At 44.4% G+C, this 20,545-nt stretch overlaps 1 protein-coding gene across 1 annotated transcript; it reads right to left on the bottom strand.

Moving 5' to 3' along the window:
- Nucleotides 1-3,290: 3,290 nt before the first annotated feature.
- OVCH2 (ovochymase 2) lies at nt 3,291-19,640 on the bottom strand. The gene is made up of 15 exons (XM_016213943.2): nt 19,553-19,640; nt 17,309-17,418; nt 15,620-15,711; nt 13,688-13,860; nt 13,240-13,335; nt 12,610-12,761; nt 11,804-11,993; nt 10,652-10,675; nt 8,907-8,997; nt 8,665-8,789; nt 7,810-7,950; nt 7,321-7,451; nt 5,215-5,308; nt 4,568-4,699; nt 3,291-3,394 (listed from the first exon to the last, which is right to left on the bottom strand). The coding sequence occupies exons 1-15, from the start codon at nt 19,638-19,640 to the stop codon at nt 3,291-3,293; spliced, it is 1,743 nt and encodes a 580-aa protein (XP_016069429.2).
- Between the last annotated feature and the right edge of the window lie 905 nt (nt 19,641-20,545).

The raw sequence follows: 20,545 nt of genomic DNA on the forward strand, positions 1-20,545 counted from the left end.
AAGCCTAAATTGTGGCATAATGCTCGCCTCCCCCCCCCCCCTCAAGTATAACCACATTCTAATTCCTGGAACCTGTGAATGCTGCCTTATGTGGCAAAGGGACTTTGTAGCTGTGATTAAGTTAAAGAGCATGAGATGGGGAGACTATCCTGGATTGTCATGTGAGCACAGAATCACAATATTCCTTGTAAGAGGGATGCAGGAGGAGACAGAAGAAGGCAATGTGATGACAGAAGCAGCAATTGGAGTGATGAACTTTGAAGATGGAGGAAGGGGCTGCAAGCCAAGGAATGCCAGCAGCCACCAAAAGCTGAAAAAGGCAAGGAAAAGGATTTCCCCTCGGAGCCTTTGGAAGGAACCAGCCCTTTTTTCTTTTTTTTTTAACCCAGTGAATCTGATTTTATACTTCCGGCATCCAGACTGGAAGAGAGTAAATTTGTGCTCTTTAAAGCCAGTGGTAATTTGTTACAGCAGCAATAGGAAATTAATATACTATATGAATTATTGTTTTTGTCTCTTAGGGCTTGTTTCCTTTTACTTGAATTTATTCCAAAAACACATTTCCTATGATTGGGATCAGAGGAGCCAGGAGGTACCCCTGCCCTCTGGTTCTGATGCTCCTATTGCTGTAATTATGGGTTTCTGTTCTCATGTGAACAGCCTCACTCACAGCCTCCTGCTGCCTGGCCATGTCATCAGCAAGGCCACCTGAGTGCCCACCCACGCCATCCCTTCCTCTTCACCCTGGCTCTGGCCTGTCCTTTGTGCATTGTGCAAAAATGTCATCCTGAAAAAAGGGTGTCAGCAGACAAACCTAGTTGGCTGGGGTGAGCTTTATGAAACAACACTGATGAGCACCTTACCCACTCCAAGCACCGGACACCACGACCAGTGCAGACTTTCTTGGAGTTTCCTTGGTTTTCTTCTTCAAGGATTTTAAAGTAAAGTATGTCAATGCCACCTCATCAGAATTCCCCCACTGAGCACTGCAGATAGCCGTAAAGCAAAGGCAACGCTTTCCTTTCTGGAATGTCTTCACCCTCAACGTGTATAGCAGAAATGTGGCATGGAAAACCTTGCACACTCCTGGCAATGTAAGGCTTACCTCGGCCTGATGGAGTAACACTGAATAAAGGCAAGAGGCTTGAGACACTGGGAATGACCAGAATTTGCCAGAAACTGTTGGGAAAAGTCAGAAGAACAGCTTGCAGCCCTACTCCTGTCATTCCTCCCATGCCCAGGGAATCCTTCCTGAGCAGCCGTGTCTGCAGAGCTACGCCAGTGATGTTAGTCAAGCTTCCCACCAATATTTATAGCAGTTGCTTCAACTCTTCCCAAACAGCATCTGTTGTGGCAGGAGCTGGGGACTGAGCCTCCACAAGGTAGTAATTGTGAGTTCACAACTTGGGCTGTGGAAACAACAGGAGATAAATGGGGCAGCAAATGCAGTTTCCAGGGGAAAGTTCCACCTACTCAGATGGGGTAGGGCTGCCAGCCTGGGGCTGGGAGCCTCGGACTTGCCGTAGGAGAAGGGCTGGCCTCCAGGAAGGAGAGAAGGGGGGAAGCATCCAAACGAAAGAAATGAAGGAAATGGTCCCACCTCCTCCTTGAACACAACCAGGACTTCGGTTGTTCACTAATTTGCCCCAGCCTCTGTTTCCTTTGTATTATAGAGACAAAAGCAGAAGGTTTTTTTTCAAAAAGAGTTTGTGGGGACAATTTATGTTTTGTTTTTAAGTATGAGTAAGTTAAGATGCAGCAAAGTGAGCTAAAGCCTCCATTCTGAGAGTAATTATAAAACCTTCATTTTCATAGACTTTTAGAGTTTACAGAACATTTCCCATAATGGACCATATCCCTCTGAAATTGTTGCGATCCTTTTACAACCACTTTATTTTTTATATATCTTTATTGATTTCAGAGAGAGGAAAGGAGAGGGAGAGAGGGAGAGAGAGAGATAGAAACATCAACGATGAGAGAGTTGTCATTGATCGGCTGCCTCCTGCACGCCCCCGACTGGGGATCGAGCCCTCAACCTGGGCATGTGCCCTGACCGGGAACCGAACCTCGTCTCCTGGATACTAGGTTGATGCTCAACCGTTGAGCCACGCCCAGCCGGGCCTTTTACAACCACTTTAGTTTGGAGAAAGAACCTCAGCGAGAGTCCATGCCTTGCCCATGATCACATAGCTTGAAACTAGCAAAGCTGGGATGCAAGGCCACGTTTCTGAATCCAGCCTCATGTTCTTTCCTGCACCACAGCACCCTGTGCTGCAGTCAGTGCATTAAAAAACATTTTGTTCATGATGCCATGCAAACTTAAAAATTCCTAGTTTGAGTTTAAAGAAGCATTCCATTTTTCAGCTGACAAAGTTGAAGCTCAGAGATGCTTTTGGTGGAAGGTCTGTGATTGGGTCATTTGAGTTGCTTTGAGCGAAAGGGACAATGACCATAGGGCATAGAGCTGTGGATGATGGGTTTTTTGATGTATCAGCTGGGCTGGGCTGTAGCCCCCAGTAATTCAATCAAACATAATTGAGATGTTGCTGTGAAGGGATTTTGCAGAAGTAATGAAAGTCCCTAATCAGGTGACTGTAGGTAAAGAAGATCATCCTGGCTAATCCAGGTGGGCCTGACTTAATTCATTGGAAAGGCCTCAAAAACAGAGCTGAGGCTTCCCCAAAGAGAGTAGGAATTCGGCCTGTGGAGAGTAGCTCAGCCCGTGCCTGTGGAATGCCCGTGTCCTGTGAGCTTCCCTTTCTTACTGCCCTCTGGATTGACTTGCTTAGTCAGCCCCACAGTCATGTAAGCCAATTCCTGGTAAGTCTGCCATAACAAAATATCACAAACTGGGTGTCTTAGAAGAACAGAAATGTATTGTGTCACAGTTTTGGAGACTAGAAGTCTGAAATAAAGGTGTTGGTAGGGTTTGTTCCTTCTGTGACAGAGAAGCTGTTCCAGGCCTCTCCTCTAGCTTCTGGTGGTTTGCTGGCAAACTTTGGCATTCCTTGGCTTGACGATACTGCATCACCCCAGGCTCTGCCTTCATGTTCATGTGATGTCCTCCTGTGTGTGTGTGTCTCTTTGCATCCAAATATCCCCTTTTACAAGGACACCAGCCACATTGGATTGAGGCCCACACTAATGAACTCGTTTTAACTTGATTACCTCTCTAAAGACTCTACCTCCAAATAAAATCACATTTGGGGGTACTGGAGGTGAGGACTCCAACATATCTTTTTGGGGTGCCCTGGCTGATACCCTCTGTGTGCATCTCTTGGTCACTATCCTTAAAACAGCTTACCAGAAGCATCGGATTCTTCAGGTAGGACATTCCATGTCTCCAGAAACATTGACTCATCCTCTGACCTGGAGATGTTTAAGTCTGGGCATAAGCACAATATAATGCTCACATCACACAAACAAGGCTAGTGCTTGGGACTTAACAGAAAATTATTGTTGTTAGAATTCTGGGGCATCTCAGTCAGCTGAACTCTGGGTATTTTAAGTAAAAAGTGGAGTATTTTTATTGTAACCTGGCTTTGCCATAAGTAGCTGCTTACTCCCTAACAAGAATGAATCACTTGAGAAACTCCATGGGGTTTGGTCAAAGTGCTCATGGGTATGAGGTGTTGGAAGGAAACTGTAATTCAGGTGTCTGGGAACTGAGAGTTGGTGAAAATATTTCACATTTGGAGCCCCTGTCATGTGTCACACACTTGTTCATGGCCAAGCATACCTTATTTGACTTAATCCTCACTACATTCCTACCAGGCATGTGTTATGCACCCATTGTAAGGTTGCAGGACATGAGGCTTAGATGACTCTTGGGTCACATATCTAGTAAGCATAGGCCAAGATTGAGACATACAGATGATCCTCACCCTTTGAGGAGTCTCTGCATTTTCAAATTCACCTACTCACTAACATTTATTTGTAACTCAAAACCAGTACTCATGGTGTTTTCGTGGTCATTCATGGATGGACATACGTGAAAATTTGGAGTCACCTGATGCACGTGTCCCTAGCTGAGGCCTCATGAGGTGACACTGTGTCTTCTTGTTTCAGCTCTCATACTATAAGTAAGTGTTCTTTCCATGGTGTGTGTAGTGCCACTTCTTTGTTTGTATGTTTCGTTGCATTTTTGTGTATTTTGCTGGTGACTTTGCTGTTTAAAATGGCCCTAAACATAGTGCTGAAGTGCCATCTAGTGTTCCTAAGTGCAAGGATTCTGTGATGCCTTTGGAAATGCGTCTGACAGATAAGCTTTGTTCAGGCTTGAGTTACAGTGTGTTGGCTGTGAATTCAGTGTTAGTGAATCAACAATATATATATCAAATAAGATGCCGTTCAACAGAAACATACATAAAACCAGAGGCTGTAGGAACCTAACCCTGTATCTCTCCTGGGAACACTGGTTCATTAGTCACAGGGACTTTATAGAATAGAACTGCTGCAAATAATGAGACCCAGTTGGACCCATGTTGGGCTCCAAAGGCTGTCCTTGATTAACACATTATGAGGATGAGAACTTGGACCCAAGGGGTAGGTGCCTCTTCCTTCTTACCTGTTTCAGGAATGAAGGCGACTGTAGCCTGAAAGCCTCTGAAGGTCACGTTTTCATCGGACTGGAAGCTGATGAGCATTACGCTGGAGAAGCTCAGCACAGGCACAGGGGCAACAAAGCCACACAACCGAGCTGGTTCAAGCCCAGCCCAGGCAAGACATGTCAAGGGCCCAGCAAAGAGATGTGACATTGCATTAAAGAAAAAAATAATTGTCCTTTAGGTAACTCTTCGGAAATAAACTTTTCTGGTGGATGTCACTATTTGTTTTCAAAATAGACAGGCAGTTGGCTTCTTTTTAATATGTCTTTAACCCCATCCACATTTCAATTCTGTTTCTCTCCCAAATATTCCTACTGGGAACTCCGCTAAGGGAATTGGTTCTATCCAGAGGGCTTATTTCAATAGCACTTTCCCCTTCTGACTCCTAGTTCATGTGACCGTCCCATATTTTCTGTTCAAATGGTCCTTTGATTCTCCCTCTCACTCTTTCCGCCCCTGATGTAGGAAAAGAGGGAGGGCTGGTGAGAGCATAGGGAGGGATGGAGGTGGTGCAGGGAGTGAAGGACCACTGAGCCATATTCTTTTCATTCCCCAAAAAGGCTGGGTCCAAATGCAAACCAGGGAGCTGAGCTCCAGGAACACACACCTATTTCCTTCTTCCTTTCTACATCCCTGTGCACTGTCATGTAGTCGGAAGTACAGTCTCCACTCTCCTCTATTTCCAGGTCCTGAAAGGAAAGCTGAGAAAACTCAACATTACATCCAGAGCAAATAATAGGAATGAATTACCTGATTTTGATTAAGCAGAAAATTCGGATTGTGCAACTTGCTCTGGAGTGTGACCTTAGATGAGAAAGTTAGTGGGACGTTCATGAGTGGGTTAAGTGACTTAGGAGAAGATGCTGTACCACAGGCTCCCAAACCTGCTGAAGCATCGAAGCTGCCGACTACAGTCCGAATGTAAGGGTGCGAAAATATGCAAGTATCTGAGCTCCCTAACTCCCTCCTAGGAGGAGCGAAGAGGCTGCAAAGAGCAATATTTGAGCAGTTTGATAGCACTGGCCAGTTGAGTGTGAAGAGAAGAGCAGTGAGAGACAGGGCCAACGAAGCAGGAGTTCAGCTATTAAACATACAGATGACAGGGATTCAGTGGAGCCTGAGCACTCAGCCAAAGACAGGACCGCATGGGAAGGAGAGCAGTGGAGGCAGCTGACTGTTGGTGGTGAACGCTGGCATGGGGAGAAGCCTCGTCAGAAACAGGATTCGTTCAAACGTTTCTTAAACCCTTGCTGGGCTGCCTGCTGGAAGTGAGCCCTTTCCTCACTGAGCCATGGTATATGCACATAGTTATGACTTGTAGTGCTAATTTCCAAATTACTATCTTGGCTTAGGCCTGGGATGATGCTGGCACCGGGGGTGTGAGAGCCTCATTTCACTGATGCCTGGCACTCCATGTAGTATTGAATAGATGGCTTTTTCATTACTTGTAGCTCTGGCATGTTCAGATTTTCTACTAAATTTGTCTTTATCTTCCAGGAAATGCTCATATTTAAAATGTTATCCTCCATCACTAATAACAAATCTTCCCTTAATTCTACTTCCTCCCGAAACATCTGCCCTGACTGTGTTTGGGTTTCAGGAACTTTTAGGAAAAGATCTGTGCTTCCTTCCTCTGCGCCCTCTTTGCCCACTCCCTGGTAAAGCCTGTGTGGTCTTTGTGCTCCTGACACCTGGCTTAACTTGTATTTCAGACACCACCACTGCCTCCTCTCTGTTGTTCAACTGTCCAATCCAGTTCTTCCACCTTTTTATTGGGGGCTGAGGTGGGGACTGGACAATGAGTGCTCGGCCTCCTTCTCTTTAAATTCTGACTTTGTGCAGGAAATCCAACGTATTGGCCACACCATGTTGTTTGTTTACTTTGTTTTGTGTTTTAAATGAACGGCTCCATTCTCTGGACCACACCAGTTTGGTTCTCCCGTGTTTGAGATCTCTTTTTGCCTTTTGAACATATGAGAACTTTCATCTTCCCCCTTTATTCTCTACTCTTCTTTCTCAACTTCCTATTCTCTTGCTTTCAATTATTATTTTAAGAGAAAGACGTCTAAATAAATGCCTAGTTCTACCTTACTCTGACTGCAGCCTCACCTTCAGCTATCTGGAGGCATCTCTGTGCAGATGGCTCACCAGTATTTAAAGAACAAACCAACCGGCATATGCACCACTAAATCGAATGCTGAATAAACTCTGTATCCTGACATTCAAGGCTTTCTAAACTTTGACCTGAGCCCCACCTTCCACCACCTCTCCCAGTACGTGTTATGGTGCTCACACCAGCGCCCCGAACCTGTCCTGTGCTGGTTCCTCTGTGCTTGCTCTGTCCCCTCTGCACAAGAGCTTGACGATGTGGGCCGTATTGTCACCGAACTTTTGTTAGCCATTACTCACAAAGTGTTTCTAGAAGGGGCTAGAGACTGATGAAACCGTTTACCAGGTACAGAGATTAAGGCAGCCCTTCAACAAAAAGTGAAGTGCACAGTTGCCATCTGGTGGTCAGTGTGGGTAGTTACGGGGGAACAGGCTGGTCTGTTATTGGAGGAGTGCTTGTTGAGAGCCTTGTATGCCAGGTACAGGGAGACTTGGTGCTGGGGATACAGCGGTGAGTAGATCAGACGAAAACTTCTGCCCTAACGGTGCTTATGTAGCTACTGTGGAGATACCGTAGCAAAGTAAGGGGAACCAGAGTTAGTACCTTAATTACATAATGCTGGGGGGCTTGAAAAACCCAGTTACAGTTGGCCATGTCAGTGTAGTTTTCAGGATAACGAAGACTCTGTATGAGGCCTTCTTCAAAAAGGACAGTTAAGGAGCTGCAACCTGAATCTGAAACACAAGGAAAAACATCCAGACAATGGCATCAGCCAAGCAGAGAGGAATCCCTTCGTTTCCCCTCCCGCCTTCTGTGAATGATGCATGACCTGAATCTTCAGGCAGAGCCCGCAAGAAGGAAGAGGCTGGAGCGCTGATTTCCCAGAGCTCACTAGGCGCTCTCAGCTCACTTGCGTGTGCGATAGCGCCGTAGAAGGAGCGCTGTGCCTGGCGTCGCAAGGGCCTGGGCTCCTCTCCACCGAGGAGCCGAGAGGGCCTTGGGAGGGGGCTCCCTGCCCCTCACCTAATTCCTGTGGGGCCTCAACTTCTACAGAAGGCCTGGATAGTGCGTGATGAAAGCAAATGGTTTTACCAGGAAGGTAGCTTGGCTTAATAGCTTTATAGGTGAGATTAAACCCAGCGGCATGATCTGTGGCGTCAGAGATGAACTTCAGCCTCAAAGAGCTGGCGGCAACAAGAACTGATGAAGCGAGGTTTTCACCACAGAATTTCCCTGCGACACAAGAAGATTCTGTGTTCAGAGTCTAGAAGACAGCACCCATTCAAAGACTTACAGAGACCTGAACTTGTCATGAGTGTGCAGGATCGTCTAGCGGGGGTTTCTCAGCCTTGGCACCACTGGCGTTTTGAACTGGACGCTCTTTGTGTCCAGGCTCCTGTACACTGTGCGATGTTCGGCAGCATTCCTGGTCTCTAACCTCCAGCTGCCTGTAATACGCCCTCCAGCTGTGACAACCGAAAAAGCTTCTAGGACATTACCAATGATATCCTGGGAGGCAAAAATCACATCTAGTTAAGAACCACAGAAACTCTCCTTCACTTCTGTTTTTTATATAAGTATCTTCTCTCTCCTACTCATGAGTATCCACTTTTATTCTTAGCTGGATGAGGCAGGGAAAGGTCATTTTCATGCTGCCTGGGAGGCCCCGCAATATGTCTGCATTTGACTCCTGATGGGCTCCAGGTCTGAAATGAGTGTAGGAAGCCTGGTTCCATGGGAAGCAGATGCAGCAAATAAAACACACTGTGGCCTTGCAGCCATCACACAGGCTCAGATTTGGTTTTTCCCTCTGTCAATCCTGAGTCTCAAAAATTGGAGCCAGGAAATGTGGTGGGTACAGATGTCTCAGTGCCAGACATATTATAACCAGGCCCCCTTGAGCCCTCCTAGCACTAGTGTCCATTGACGATGTGGAAATCCACTCACCAATAAGTCTTTCTTCTAAAGAATGTATCGACAGGTAGTTGTGGTGACAAGACTCTGCATCCAAGTGGGAAAAACTGAGTAACACATGCATTTCCTCGGGTATGGACAGGGTCCAGACACACAGTCTGCAGGCGGATACATCGAGAGGACATTATTTCTAGACAGAAGGTGGCTGTCACGGTTAATGGGCACAGTCAGACCGGAGGTGGGCGTCGGGGAGGAGTGGCAGAGGGGCTACTCACTGCTTGCTGTCGTAATAGAGGTAGGGGCTTTCTGGGAAGTGCAGCTCCCCCTCCGACTCACTGACCGCACTGTCCTTCTCACTGCATGTGGCTGGGGGGGGGGGGCGGGGAGCCACAAGAATCAGGCTAATCAGGATGTTTAATCACCACAGCCCTCGCTTTCCAGGACCTGGACAGACTCTGGAACCTCCCGGCTCTTCACTATGCGTGCTTACTGTTTTGTTTTTTTTTTCACGAAACCTTTTTCTGCCTTGGCTTCTAGATGCCTTATTCTTCTTGTTCCTTTTAGGTCCGCTTAACCTCAAGAGTCTATGATTTCTTCTCCTTCACTCTCCTTTCTCTGACCCCACACTCCATTCTATAATTGCACCTAGTTCCCAGGCTCTGTCATTAGATTTCACCTCTCTGCCCAGGCCCTCTAACCTGTCTCACTCATATCCTCGGTTTTAACTGTCCTCTCTACGTATCTGAACTTCAGACCTGATTTTTCAATCATCTCCTAGATATCACCCCTGAAATTTAACATGCTACAAGTGAGATTTCTCTGGGTATGCAGAAGTGTTTCCACTTCTGCTTTGATTACCTTTATCTGCCCTTTTCTTAGACTCTCATGCTCAAGACTTAGGTAGCAGCCTTGACTCCTCCCTCTCCACCCTTCATCTGAGTGACCAGCGGGTCCTGAATTCTTCCTGTTTCTGTTCACTCCTTTGAATCCTCAGGCCCTTGCCCTAGGTCAAGCCTTCATTTCTTATCTCTTGAACTAATGTGTAACCTCATAAATCCACTTTGAATCATTTCCCCCTCCAGTCTGTGCTCTGTGTGCTGCTCTTGTATCACTAAAGCATAGCTCCAATCGATTTAATTAATCAACTTCCTGTTACCCAATAAATTCCAAACCTTTTTGACTGGCATTCAAAATTTCCGTAATTTGGTCTCTAGTTACCTTCTGACCTCCCTCAGAAACCCCATCACATATCGTGCACTTGAGTTGCTTTGCCTGATTGACTGGTCTCTGTTACAACCTACGTTGTCCTGTCTTCAGCCTTCAGTGTCCAGCCAGGGTAACAGCTGGAATATGTTTCTTTACCTGTATCCCATTTCTACCTGACAAAATTCTACCCATTCTTTGTCCTCTAAGGTTCAGCTTAGAAAATGTCTGTGATCCAAAGCCTCCCTGTCTGTTTTTTCTTCTTCTGAGCTCTCAGGTACTGTTTCTCACATTGCTTTTTGTAGGTAGTTCCACAGAACCACTGAGGATTGAGCTAAAGATGCCTTAGAAGCCATCTGGTCCAAATTCTTTCCTTTATGAGTGAGGAAAGTGGGGTCCGGCGGTAGAAAGGAGTTTCCCAAAGTCACAGAGTGAATTCATTGCAATTTTGCAATGACACTGGGGTAAGTCCCTTGGGTAAGGAAGGACAAGATGTGTAGCTTGTTGACCACATCTGCACGGCCTCACTCTCCTCACTCAAGTCTCTGATCCAAAGCAAGGATCTGGCAAATGTTTGCTGAATTGAGATGGAGCTCTGGATTGACAAGATGCGAAATGGGAGGGAATTGGTGCTCCAGCTGGGTGAGGGACTGCCCTGACCGGCAGAGAATGGCTGTGGGTTTTCCAAGTGAGGGTTTTATACCTAGTGAGCCAGGACAGCTCTTGCAGAGGAAGACTTTGATTATAAAGGGAACTGATATTCAGCAGTCAGATATTAATTCATGTTTCTGGGGGAGCAGGCTGGAGAAATACCCACCTCTGGAGCTCTTTCTCCACTTCCCTGGGAAAGAAAAAGAAAGATGCAATTCAGGGTCTGTGGTATCCTAAGCAATATTTCAAGAAGTTAGCATCTCTCTGCCAAAGAGTGCAGAGATTTTCAAGTCAATATGCAACTAATGAAAATGTAATCTATGGAAAGAACAGAAGGGATAACTGACAAAGCAGAAAGTGACATTTTTGTTTTAAGGAGATAATTTTACTCTCTTTATTAAGTAGGTGAATTAAGACACAGGCCATGATTAGCTTGGAGGTTACTCAGAGCAAGAAGAGGTCATCTGGTCCACCCCTCCCATTTTACATGAGAAGGGAAGCTCGAGATGGAAGTAACTCACCCACAAGCACAAAAGAATTGCTGGGATAGTTACAGCTTGAACTGAGGGCTTAGGTACCTGCCACTGGACCACATACTTGAAAACAAACCCAAGTTCTTACTGAACTAACTTGAATTAATACCATTGGGGGGAAATGGAAGCCCTACTGGGGCTGGAAGCCACCAGTTAAAACAATTAAGGTTGATTTGGAGGCAGAAATGAAATTTCCGTTAACTCACTGGTCAGCCTAGTAGGGTGCTATATGTAGACCCAGGCCTTTTCAGATTTATAGTACCTGGATCTGACCAGGCTTGTTAACCATGGCATTGTTAACATTTTGTGCTGCATCATTCTTTATCATGGGGCTGCCCTATGCATTGTAGCAGGCTTAGCAGCACCCATCGCCTCTCCCCACTAGATGCTAGTGTCACCCCCGCACCCCCAATTATGAAAACCAAAAATGTCTCCAGACATTGTTCTCTGAGTGGCAAAATTCCCTGTGCTTGCTGACCATTGATCTATACTATTGCTTGCTGAATCTTGCCAGCACCGTTGAGAAGTGGTGAATACAAATCACTAGCTGGGGTAGTTTCATTAAAGGCAAATTTGATGGATGCAGTCACGTTTCATTGGATATTTGTATGCTGAACTACACAACATGTTTTACTCTTGTTTTAGCCTGAGGAAACATCTCAGTCCTTATTTGCTACCCTAAGAATAAAAGCAGAGCCTGTCTGCGCAGTGGTCCTGACTTGCCTACACGCCACTGATGCTCTCTCTGGCCCTAGCTTCTTGACCTTAGGTGCTAGCTTTATTACCAATTTGGATGTGTTTTTGGATCCAGGGAAGCACTTTACTAAGATCTGTGAAGATCCCAGGGGATCCTTGATTGCCTTTCTGCACATTGTTTCTCCAGCCTCGACCACAGCCCAATCCCCAGGAAGTCACACCAGCGAGAGTCCAAGTCCCTTTCTTATTCCTGCACATGAGGGAACCTCCTGAGTCTCCCTGTAGAGGGAAAAGCCTCTGTTACTGTCATGATCAGGGTCTGTGCCCCCAGGTGCTCACTCTCTGCCCCCATAAAGATGCTAGAAGCGGATCAAGGACATTTCTTCACTTATGATCATTTGGACTCGGCCCTGGGAGAACAGGCAGGCACCGTTCACATGAGATCCTGAAGTGTAGCGGAGCCCATCAGTTCCACCTCCTTCCCCACCCTGGGCTTCCATCACACCTCAGGCTCCCTTCCTTTTCTTGTCCCATCTTGCAGGCTCAAAAAAGCCTTGCCCAGTAGTAAAACTGACCTCAGGTCTTGGTCAGCAGGAGGAATGGAAGGGAAATAAAGTTCTTGTTATTTATGAACTGGAAACCCCTAAATAGGAAAGAGCCAGCCGTTCAGAGGTGGAGAACCCTGGGCTCATTGTCGGCATTATCTGTTACTTAGACTTTTAGACAAAGTGGAAGTCCTCCTCTGAATTCACACTCCCTGGTATAAACAGGTATACAAACTGTCCCTTTATTTTGACTCAACCTCCCCTGTCACTCTTGACCCTTTTCAGAGCCCAGTCTTACAAAGCTGAGGGGAGCCCTGCCCGAGACCTGCCGGCCGGCTGCTCCCACCTACCTGACACGCATCTCTCCCTCCATCAGGGAAGCCCGTGCAGAGCAAGGTCCGCCCGCTGATGGGCCTCTGCAGGGTTAACAGAGCTGCCACACACTCCTTCTGCGTCAGAATGGGCAGGTTCACTTCCTGCAAGACTTGCGAGAGGTTGCCATCTAGAAAACACGGAGACGAGAGCCTCAGCAAGGCACTCTTCCACGCTTGCTGAGTTGAAGGTACCCAACCTATTTAGGCTGTGTCTTTTCAGAAGACCTGAGTTTCTAAGTGCATTTTGATATCCTCTATTTTTAAAAAATGTTTGCACTATTGTTTTCTTAAGAAAACAGATTAGCCCAGCTGGCTGTGTCTCAGCAGTTGAGCATCGACCTAGGATCCAGAAAATTGCATTTTGATTCCCGGTCAGGGCACATGCCCCGGTTGTGGGCTCAATCCTCAGTCAGGGGCGTGCAGGAGGCAGCCGATCAATGACTCCCTCATCATTGATGTTTCTATCACTCTCTTCCTCTCCCTTCCTCTCTCTGAAATCAATAAAGATATATATATATATTTAAAAACAGATTAAAATTTCTATTTTCTGATTATCCAACAGAAAGTTCTGAATATGATTAAGGTTAGAGGTATAGAAGTTCTTGCCTTCAGTCTGGCGGCCCCAGCCTGCAGTTATACAAATCAGTCCAGCCTTAAATTGTTCTCCTGGCTCTGGAAGACACATGGGCCCCACAGACAGACCTGAAAAAAAGAGCAAGGCAGGGCATAGAAGAGAGGACACCAAAAGCCACTCACCAATTGGCATGTAAGTGGTTCCCCCAAGATCTTGTAAGAGTTGTGATATTTCTGCCTGACACTTCCAGGTGTCACTTGTCAGGCAAAGAAACACTCTCCCCCAACTCTACATAATCAACTTTATATCTGAAGCTACAAGCAAAAGCATTTCAGGTAGGGGACCCTCCACCTCAAATACCTGTCTCTAAGTCCATGACCCAGAATTTTGGGGAATAACATATACTGTAAGAAATGTGCTATAGAACAGAATTTACAGAGAACATGGATAGGTAATTCAGAGCGAGCCTGAAATATTTACCAAAACGGAAGGTGCCTGCCATCTTCAAAAGAGCAATATCATAGTCCATTGGTTTCTTGGTAGAGAAATGTGGGTGTATGATGATGCTTTCAAGGGTGAGGGTTTGCTCTCCTGGCTCTGTATGGCTCAAGTCATGTTTTCCAGCAGTAACATTCAAAGCTGATGCAATATTTCTATAAAGAGGAAGCAGTAGAATGAATTGATTTCATTGAGCCTCAGATTATAGCTGTAATGGTTGACAAACTGGCCTCTTCAAAATGGCATGGATGGATAATGGGGGTATGAGGCTGCTGGACAGAGAGAGTGAGAATGACTCCAAAACTCTTAGTAAAAATTTAGAGGTTCTCAATTTGAGGGTGGGTAGTAAAGAATGGCCTCATGGAGTCAATGCTGTAATAAATTGAATAGTTTGCAATGTTATTTGTAAAATGTCTAAAGATGCCACTAGCTGATTTTGCTCAGTGGTTAGAGCATCAGCCCGAGGACTGAAGGGTCCCAGGTTTGATTGGGCACATACTTCGGTTGCAGACTCGATCCCTGGCCCCAGTTGGGGCACACACAGGAGGCAACCAATCGATGTGTCTCTCTCACATAGATGTTTCTCTCTCTCTCTCTCTCCCTCTCTCCCCCTTCCACTCTCTTTGAAAAGCAATGGAAAAAATATCCTCGGGTAAGGATTAAAAAAAAATGTCTAAAGATATATATGTATTGTATATGCATTCAGGAGCCTAAAGCTATCGTGGACTTAATTTGCTACCCTGGGTGGTTGACCTGGCCTTAAGTGTCAGCGAGTGATTTGTGATCCCCACTAAGCATGTTGCTTTACTGTCAGAGATCTAATACATAATGTATATTGTGAAAGATATAATAGCACCATAACTCTGCTGTCCCAGAGAGCATGTACTCTCAGGACTTAGGACGGTTTCAACAGCGGCAGGTGGGGATCTTCTCCTTACCTCCTTTATGCTTGTAATTTAGAGACCTGGCATGACTTGGGAAAGACCGTTCTGTTCCCCTTCCTGAAGCAAAGTTACCTGAAAGGAACTTGGTGGGATGAATTGAGATGGATTAAGAACTTTTGGCTTGCCATCTTTTGGGACCCTTCGTTCCCAGAAGTGATGATTTTGTAAAACATTTGGAAAGGGCATAATTTTCTCTTAGCGTACTTTCCTGGCTCTTGGCTATAGTAAGTACCTAACCTAACCCATAGCAACTCTCTGGCCTACCCACCTGCCGCACTGCAGTGGAATTATCAGTTGACTCTTCTTTAGACTGTCAACTCTCTGGGGGCAGGAATTATGTTTTTGTATCTCATCTTTGTATCTTTGTACTCACTCGTATCTAGCACCAAGTAAGTATACAGCAGATGTTTGCAGATTTGAAATAGGGCAAATATGGGGACCTGGTTGCAGCCTGATGAGTACCAAAGGCACCTGTAACAACAGACCATTTGAAACACACAGGAAAGTGGATGAAGGATGGAAACTGTTAGATTGAAGCTCATAGAGGCAGGATCAATATGAAGGAAAATATGGGAGCTTCTTTATGTTTTACTGGCCTCCTTTTGTTCTTTTTTATCCATTTCTTAAGATGCATAATGAACTGCATAATTTTTTTTGTTTCACTGAAATTTAGGAAAACTAGGAGAACTATCACAAATATATCTTTGTGATGCTTTTTTTTCTCTCTTGGATATTATTCTTGATTGACTTCCATTCATATTTAACTATCTACTTCTGCAAGAGATATATGCTTTCTGCCAAGCTGAATACCCTCTGACAACATCACTGAGCCCTATTTGTGTTATGCAATTAAGATGTTCTCTCACTTAAGCACATATCACCCAGTTCCTGCTTTAAAGAGTTATTGTAGCTGATTCTAAGGGAAAAGAAGGGTAATCTGACCTTTAGCCGTGGGCTAGGCCTTCCCTACCTGTTGGCCACGCAGTGAGCAGCTGTAATCACCCACTGTGGAGAAATGATGGTTCCACCACAGATATGCTTCTGCCTTTGTTTCAGAGACACCTGAATTGCAAAGACCTTAACTAAGAGCAGGTTAATGCCCTGGGATCCCCCAAAACCTGGAGACTGAGCATATTCTGAAAAACAGACCCAGATATATTCTTCGTAAATATTAGAAATCATGGACTGTAAAGGTGTTTGCTGCAGCTCAGATAAAAAGATCAGTCCAGAACATTCCCAGCCTAGTTCACAGGAGACGCAGTTAATCTCAGATAAGTGGCTGTAAATATTTATTTTGCATGAATTGTCTGTGTTTATTTTTATAATAATGTTGCTTCATACTGTTACTCTAACATTATAAACAATATCTGCAAATGAAGAGAAAGGAAAAGAATACTAAGATACAGCAGAATCCAGAAGAACAGGTCTGAGAGAAGGGCAAGGTGAGAAGACTAGGGGGTCTCTCAACACATGCGCTAAGCTCTCCAGGCCTCTTGGAGAAGGGGTCTGGACCTACAGTTTTCTAATACACTTAACTGTTTGACCTCTACAGCTTTTTCAAGCCTGTTTTTCACTCTGCCTCTATCTTTGGTTTATCCTGTTCATGATATTGGATTTTACTCTAAAATGACTCACTGGCTACAGACAATACTTTCATTCTATTGTTGGAATATGAAAGTAAGCAATTTATTAGAATTGTTCCCTTTTTGACTAAAATGTATTCAGTGAGCAATTGAAAAAAAAAATTTATACAGAGAAAAGGCTAAGAATAGAAAAAAGAGCACGTAAGTAAAAGTCAGTGAATCATCCCTGACTGTGATTTGAGCATGGACTTCTGAATTGACTAGCCGGCCAATTGACCAAGTAAGCAACAGATCAATGAGTAATTCACTCATCAACCCAGTGAACACAGGCACAATCGACCCACCATTACCAAATATCCACCTACCTAAAAGTTAATATGACTGACTCAAGAGAAGTAAAAATAAAGAGCTGTCACTCTACTTGCAAAATTAAGTGGCAAGAATACAACATGGCTCTCAGGGTAGAGAAAGTTGGGAGACTTTCAAAGACAATAAATGTAAACACCGTTGGCTAGGGGCAGAAGCCCAAAGACATTTCTATGGCATAGGAGGACCAGGAAATTAGATCGCGACAGAATTCTTAGGACATTAGCTGCTAAGAAGGCTGTAGCCTTGATTCTTTCCTGAGAGATCCAATGATATAGATACAGATCTTACACCTCAGACATAACGTAGACCTATGGAGATGACACCTTTGACTTCCCTCGTCATCTTTAACAGTAATGATGTAAGCATATTTTAAATACATGTATCAAATCAGAAAATTATTTTTTAATGGTAAATGTAAACGTTTTTCATCTTCTTGAAATGGGAGTTTTGTCTTAGGGGTTGAAAGTTTGGGATGGCATTTTCAAGTTTTGAAACAAGCCAATAATGCATGTAACTATTTTGGACACACCTTTTCTGGAACTTAACTGGTCTACAGCATGAGGCACTTGAATCCCTGCACTCTCTTGAGATCTCTGGTGACCAGCTAGGCAGAATGGAGCACACTGGTGAGTAGCATGTGATTCTGAGGGATCCGATCCCGAGAGAGCTCATAGTCCATCCACCAGAGAATGTTCTCTGAGACTCACCTGCCATGGGTAAGAGCCCTTTACCACTTGTCTTCCCCCAACAATGCGACTGAAAAAGTTCAAGTAATTCCAAGGCTGTGCCTTCACCAGACTCCGCCCACAAGTGGGAGCTGGGGAAAAGAAAAGACCAAAAAAAAAAAAAAAATAGTGATTAAACGGCTTCTAAGACTGAGGGATACAGGAAACTCTTCTGAGCAAGAAAAAACTGTAAGATGTAAGAGACATGGATCATGTAGAGAGATTACAAAATGTCTTTAAAGTAATCATGGGATTTGCTGGGATTTGCAGTTCGAAGCTTATTCAGCTTTTGTCACATAGAACATGCATATCACGAAAAGATCTACTTTTCTGACATGAAGATGAGGGCCTCAGAGGTAGATCTCTACTTGGTTAGCTGGAATGCAGCCCCCTTTTGCCTCCAAGCAATCTGGACTCCAGAGGCTCCTCGCAGCGCTCTGTACTTCTGTGACATTAATTACATGCATTATGCTTATTTCTGACTTTCAACCTAACTAGACAGTGGGCTGCTCAAAGATATGAACTTGATCTTAGAAATACCCACATCCACACTATCTAACACAGTTCCTGGTGCATAGAAGTTGCTCAGTTCATCCACTGCGTGAATGACGCCATAGTCTGCCTTAGGCTGTAACCGTGTGTCTCCTCTGCTCTGCTCTGCTCTGCTCTGCTCTGCTCTTCCCAGGGGCCTGAGTGAGACCATGGTCTGTGGCACCTGGCACACAGTCAGGCATTGGATTTCATTCTCTCTGAGGGGAGAAAGTAGCAGATTGTTCAAGGAGAACAGAGTGGGGACAAGACTGTCCTGATTCACACATCAGACTGGTGTTAGGATCGAAGGGTTGACAGTTAATGGAAGAAAGAACTCTTTTGTCTTTATGGAAAAGACTTTGTTCCTGAAAAAGTTGCGTTTACTTATTTATCCTCAATTTTTTGACTCCTCAGCTAAGAGATGGGTTAAAGATGTTTGCAGCTGCCTGGTAATTCAGGGATGGCACACCTTCTGTCCCTGCTGCAGGTCATTCTTTTCTGCGTGTTTTCTAGGGAGGCCTGGAAAGCCCTATCTCACAATCACCCACTTCTTTGCCTAGCTGAATTGCCTGATCCTAGTCTTCAGCCTGGAGATCACGTCAACTGAGAAATCTTCCTTGATTTCCCTGAGATGTGTTTTAAGTGTCCCTCTTCTTTCCTTTGTAGTACTCTTTTATCTTCCCTTTTACAGTTATGTCATGTAATATTGTGCTGGTGGATCGTTTGTCTCCCTTATTGGACTGTGAAGTACTTGAGGGAAGAAAAGCCCTATGTATTTATTCATCTCTGTATTTCCAAAGTTTAGCACAATTCTTAGCATCGATTAGACACTTAGAAAAGTTGGGTGGATGAACAAATGGTTTTCCTTGAGAACGTATCCTTGAGAGCACAGCTATTTAGGTTAACATGTTAAAATATACAAAGCTGTTTCAAATAACTTCTCATTTAACCCTCCCACTCTATGAATCAAGCACTGTTACACCCACTTTACAGATGAGAAAACAAAGAATCAAAGAGATGCACAGCTAACTAATGGCAAAGCATGGATATAACACTAAGCCTTTTGATTCTGAACCCACTGCAGTCATGACATTGGATCAAAAGCTTATTTTCTGTTTCAGCTGAATGAATCATCAGTACCTTAGACATAAAATTTACTATTTTCTATTTACTATTTACTATTTTCTGAACTCATTAAAGGAAAGACAGAAACATGATTCTTAGGGCTGGCACAAATCTGACTATGGAGAAGCCTCCCAAGGACTGTTCTCAGCTTATGTTACTTGAGGAGGGAAAAACACATTTATTATAATACATACTACAGTGAACATGCTTCATATTTCCCAGCAAGACAGTTTTCTGAAAAAAATACAAATGCTTTTACGTTTATGCTGATTTCCAGAATTTGTTCCATGAATGAGGATGGCATTGTATAATATGTCCAAATAAGTAAATCCCAGTTTTCTCCAGATCAGTGGAACTTGTCCAAGTTATAATCCATAAACGTTTTTCCCAGTTTTATATGCTGATTTCAAAAGAAAAGTCCAAAATAATTACATGAAAAACAATTTGGTCTAAAAAATATATTTTCTTCTCCAGTTTCCCCAAAGGAATATGGGCAGAGTTATGATGCCCATTGCCAACAAAGGTTATTCCTTCAGACAGAGATAATTATAGCGTTTGTTTGGAACTTACCTTTGGAAAGAGAAAGAGTTGCAGATTTACCTTGTCCCAAACAGATCATTCCGAGTAGTAAAAACAGCTTATTCTTACTTATAGGCATTTTGAGATTCAGGGTTTTCCCCCTGACGTTTTAAGGAGACTAAAGAGAACCTAAGCCTTGTGAGACCAGCAATAAGCCAATTTCAAAGGAGGTTATTCAATAACCAAGACTCGAGCCATTCAACCATGTCCATGTCCATGTGATGTTTCTGAATGTGGTTTCTTGCCAAGATCTTTGGAAGATGTGGGAGTCAGCCGCAGAAGCATGGTCTTGATCGAGCAAGATTATATCTCCCATTACTCTCACATCAATTCGGTGCTTCCCAGAGTGTATCTGGCTAGCCAAGTGGTTGGAGTCTCAGTAATGGGTTGCAAACATTACTTGCTTCTTAGTACAAGTTACCGCTTTCCACAAGAGCATTGGGCATCACACTTGTCCTTGTTTCCAAGGATAGACTTTACTACATGCCTGTAAACATCCCAAGAGAATATGCTGGAACGTTTTTCTTTCTCTTATTTTCCAAGTGTAAATGAACGGTTATAACCATGTGTTAGAGAAGGAGAGGAGAGGAAAGACAGTTTGGTAGCAGTCAGGAAATCAGGCAACTAGACAATCCTTTAGGGTACCGTCCATCAGGGCATTTGTGACTCTGCACTCTCTCACTGTTGTTCTGTATTTATAGAAGGTAAATGCTAAATCTCCTTTACTTCTACACCTGGTAGGTGACGTGGCATGGGGAGGTGACTCGGATTATGTGTAGATATTCTTCTTCCCTGGCTGAGTTTGTGACATGTGGTCAATGTGTGAGAAACAGCTGCGGGTTGGCTGGTGCTGTCATGACCACATAGGAAGCTGTATGGAAAGTGGGAAATGCCAAGGCTGAGTGAGTTAAATTGTAGGTCACTTTCACACAGACAGAAGCATCGTGGCTTTTCCTGCAGCTCCCTAAGGTGCGACTATGAGCC

The sequence above is a fragment of the Miniopterus natalensis genome, chromosome 11 (genome assembly GCF_054644295.1).
Source record: "Miniopterus natalensis isolate mMinNat1 chromosome 11, mMinNat1.hap1, whole genome shotgun sequence".
Classification (NCBI taxonomy): Eukaryota; Metazoa; Chordata; class Mammalia; order Chiroptera; family Miniopteridae; genus Miniopterus; species Miniopterus natalensis.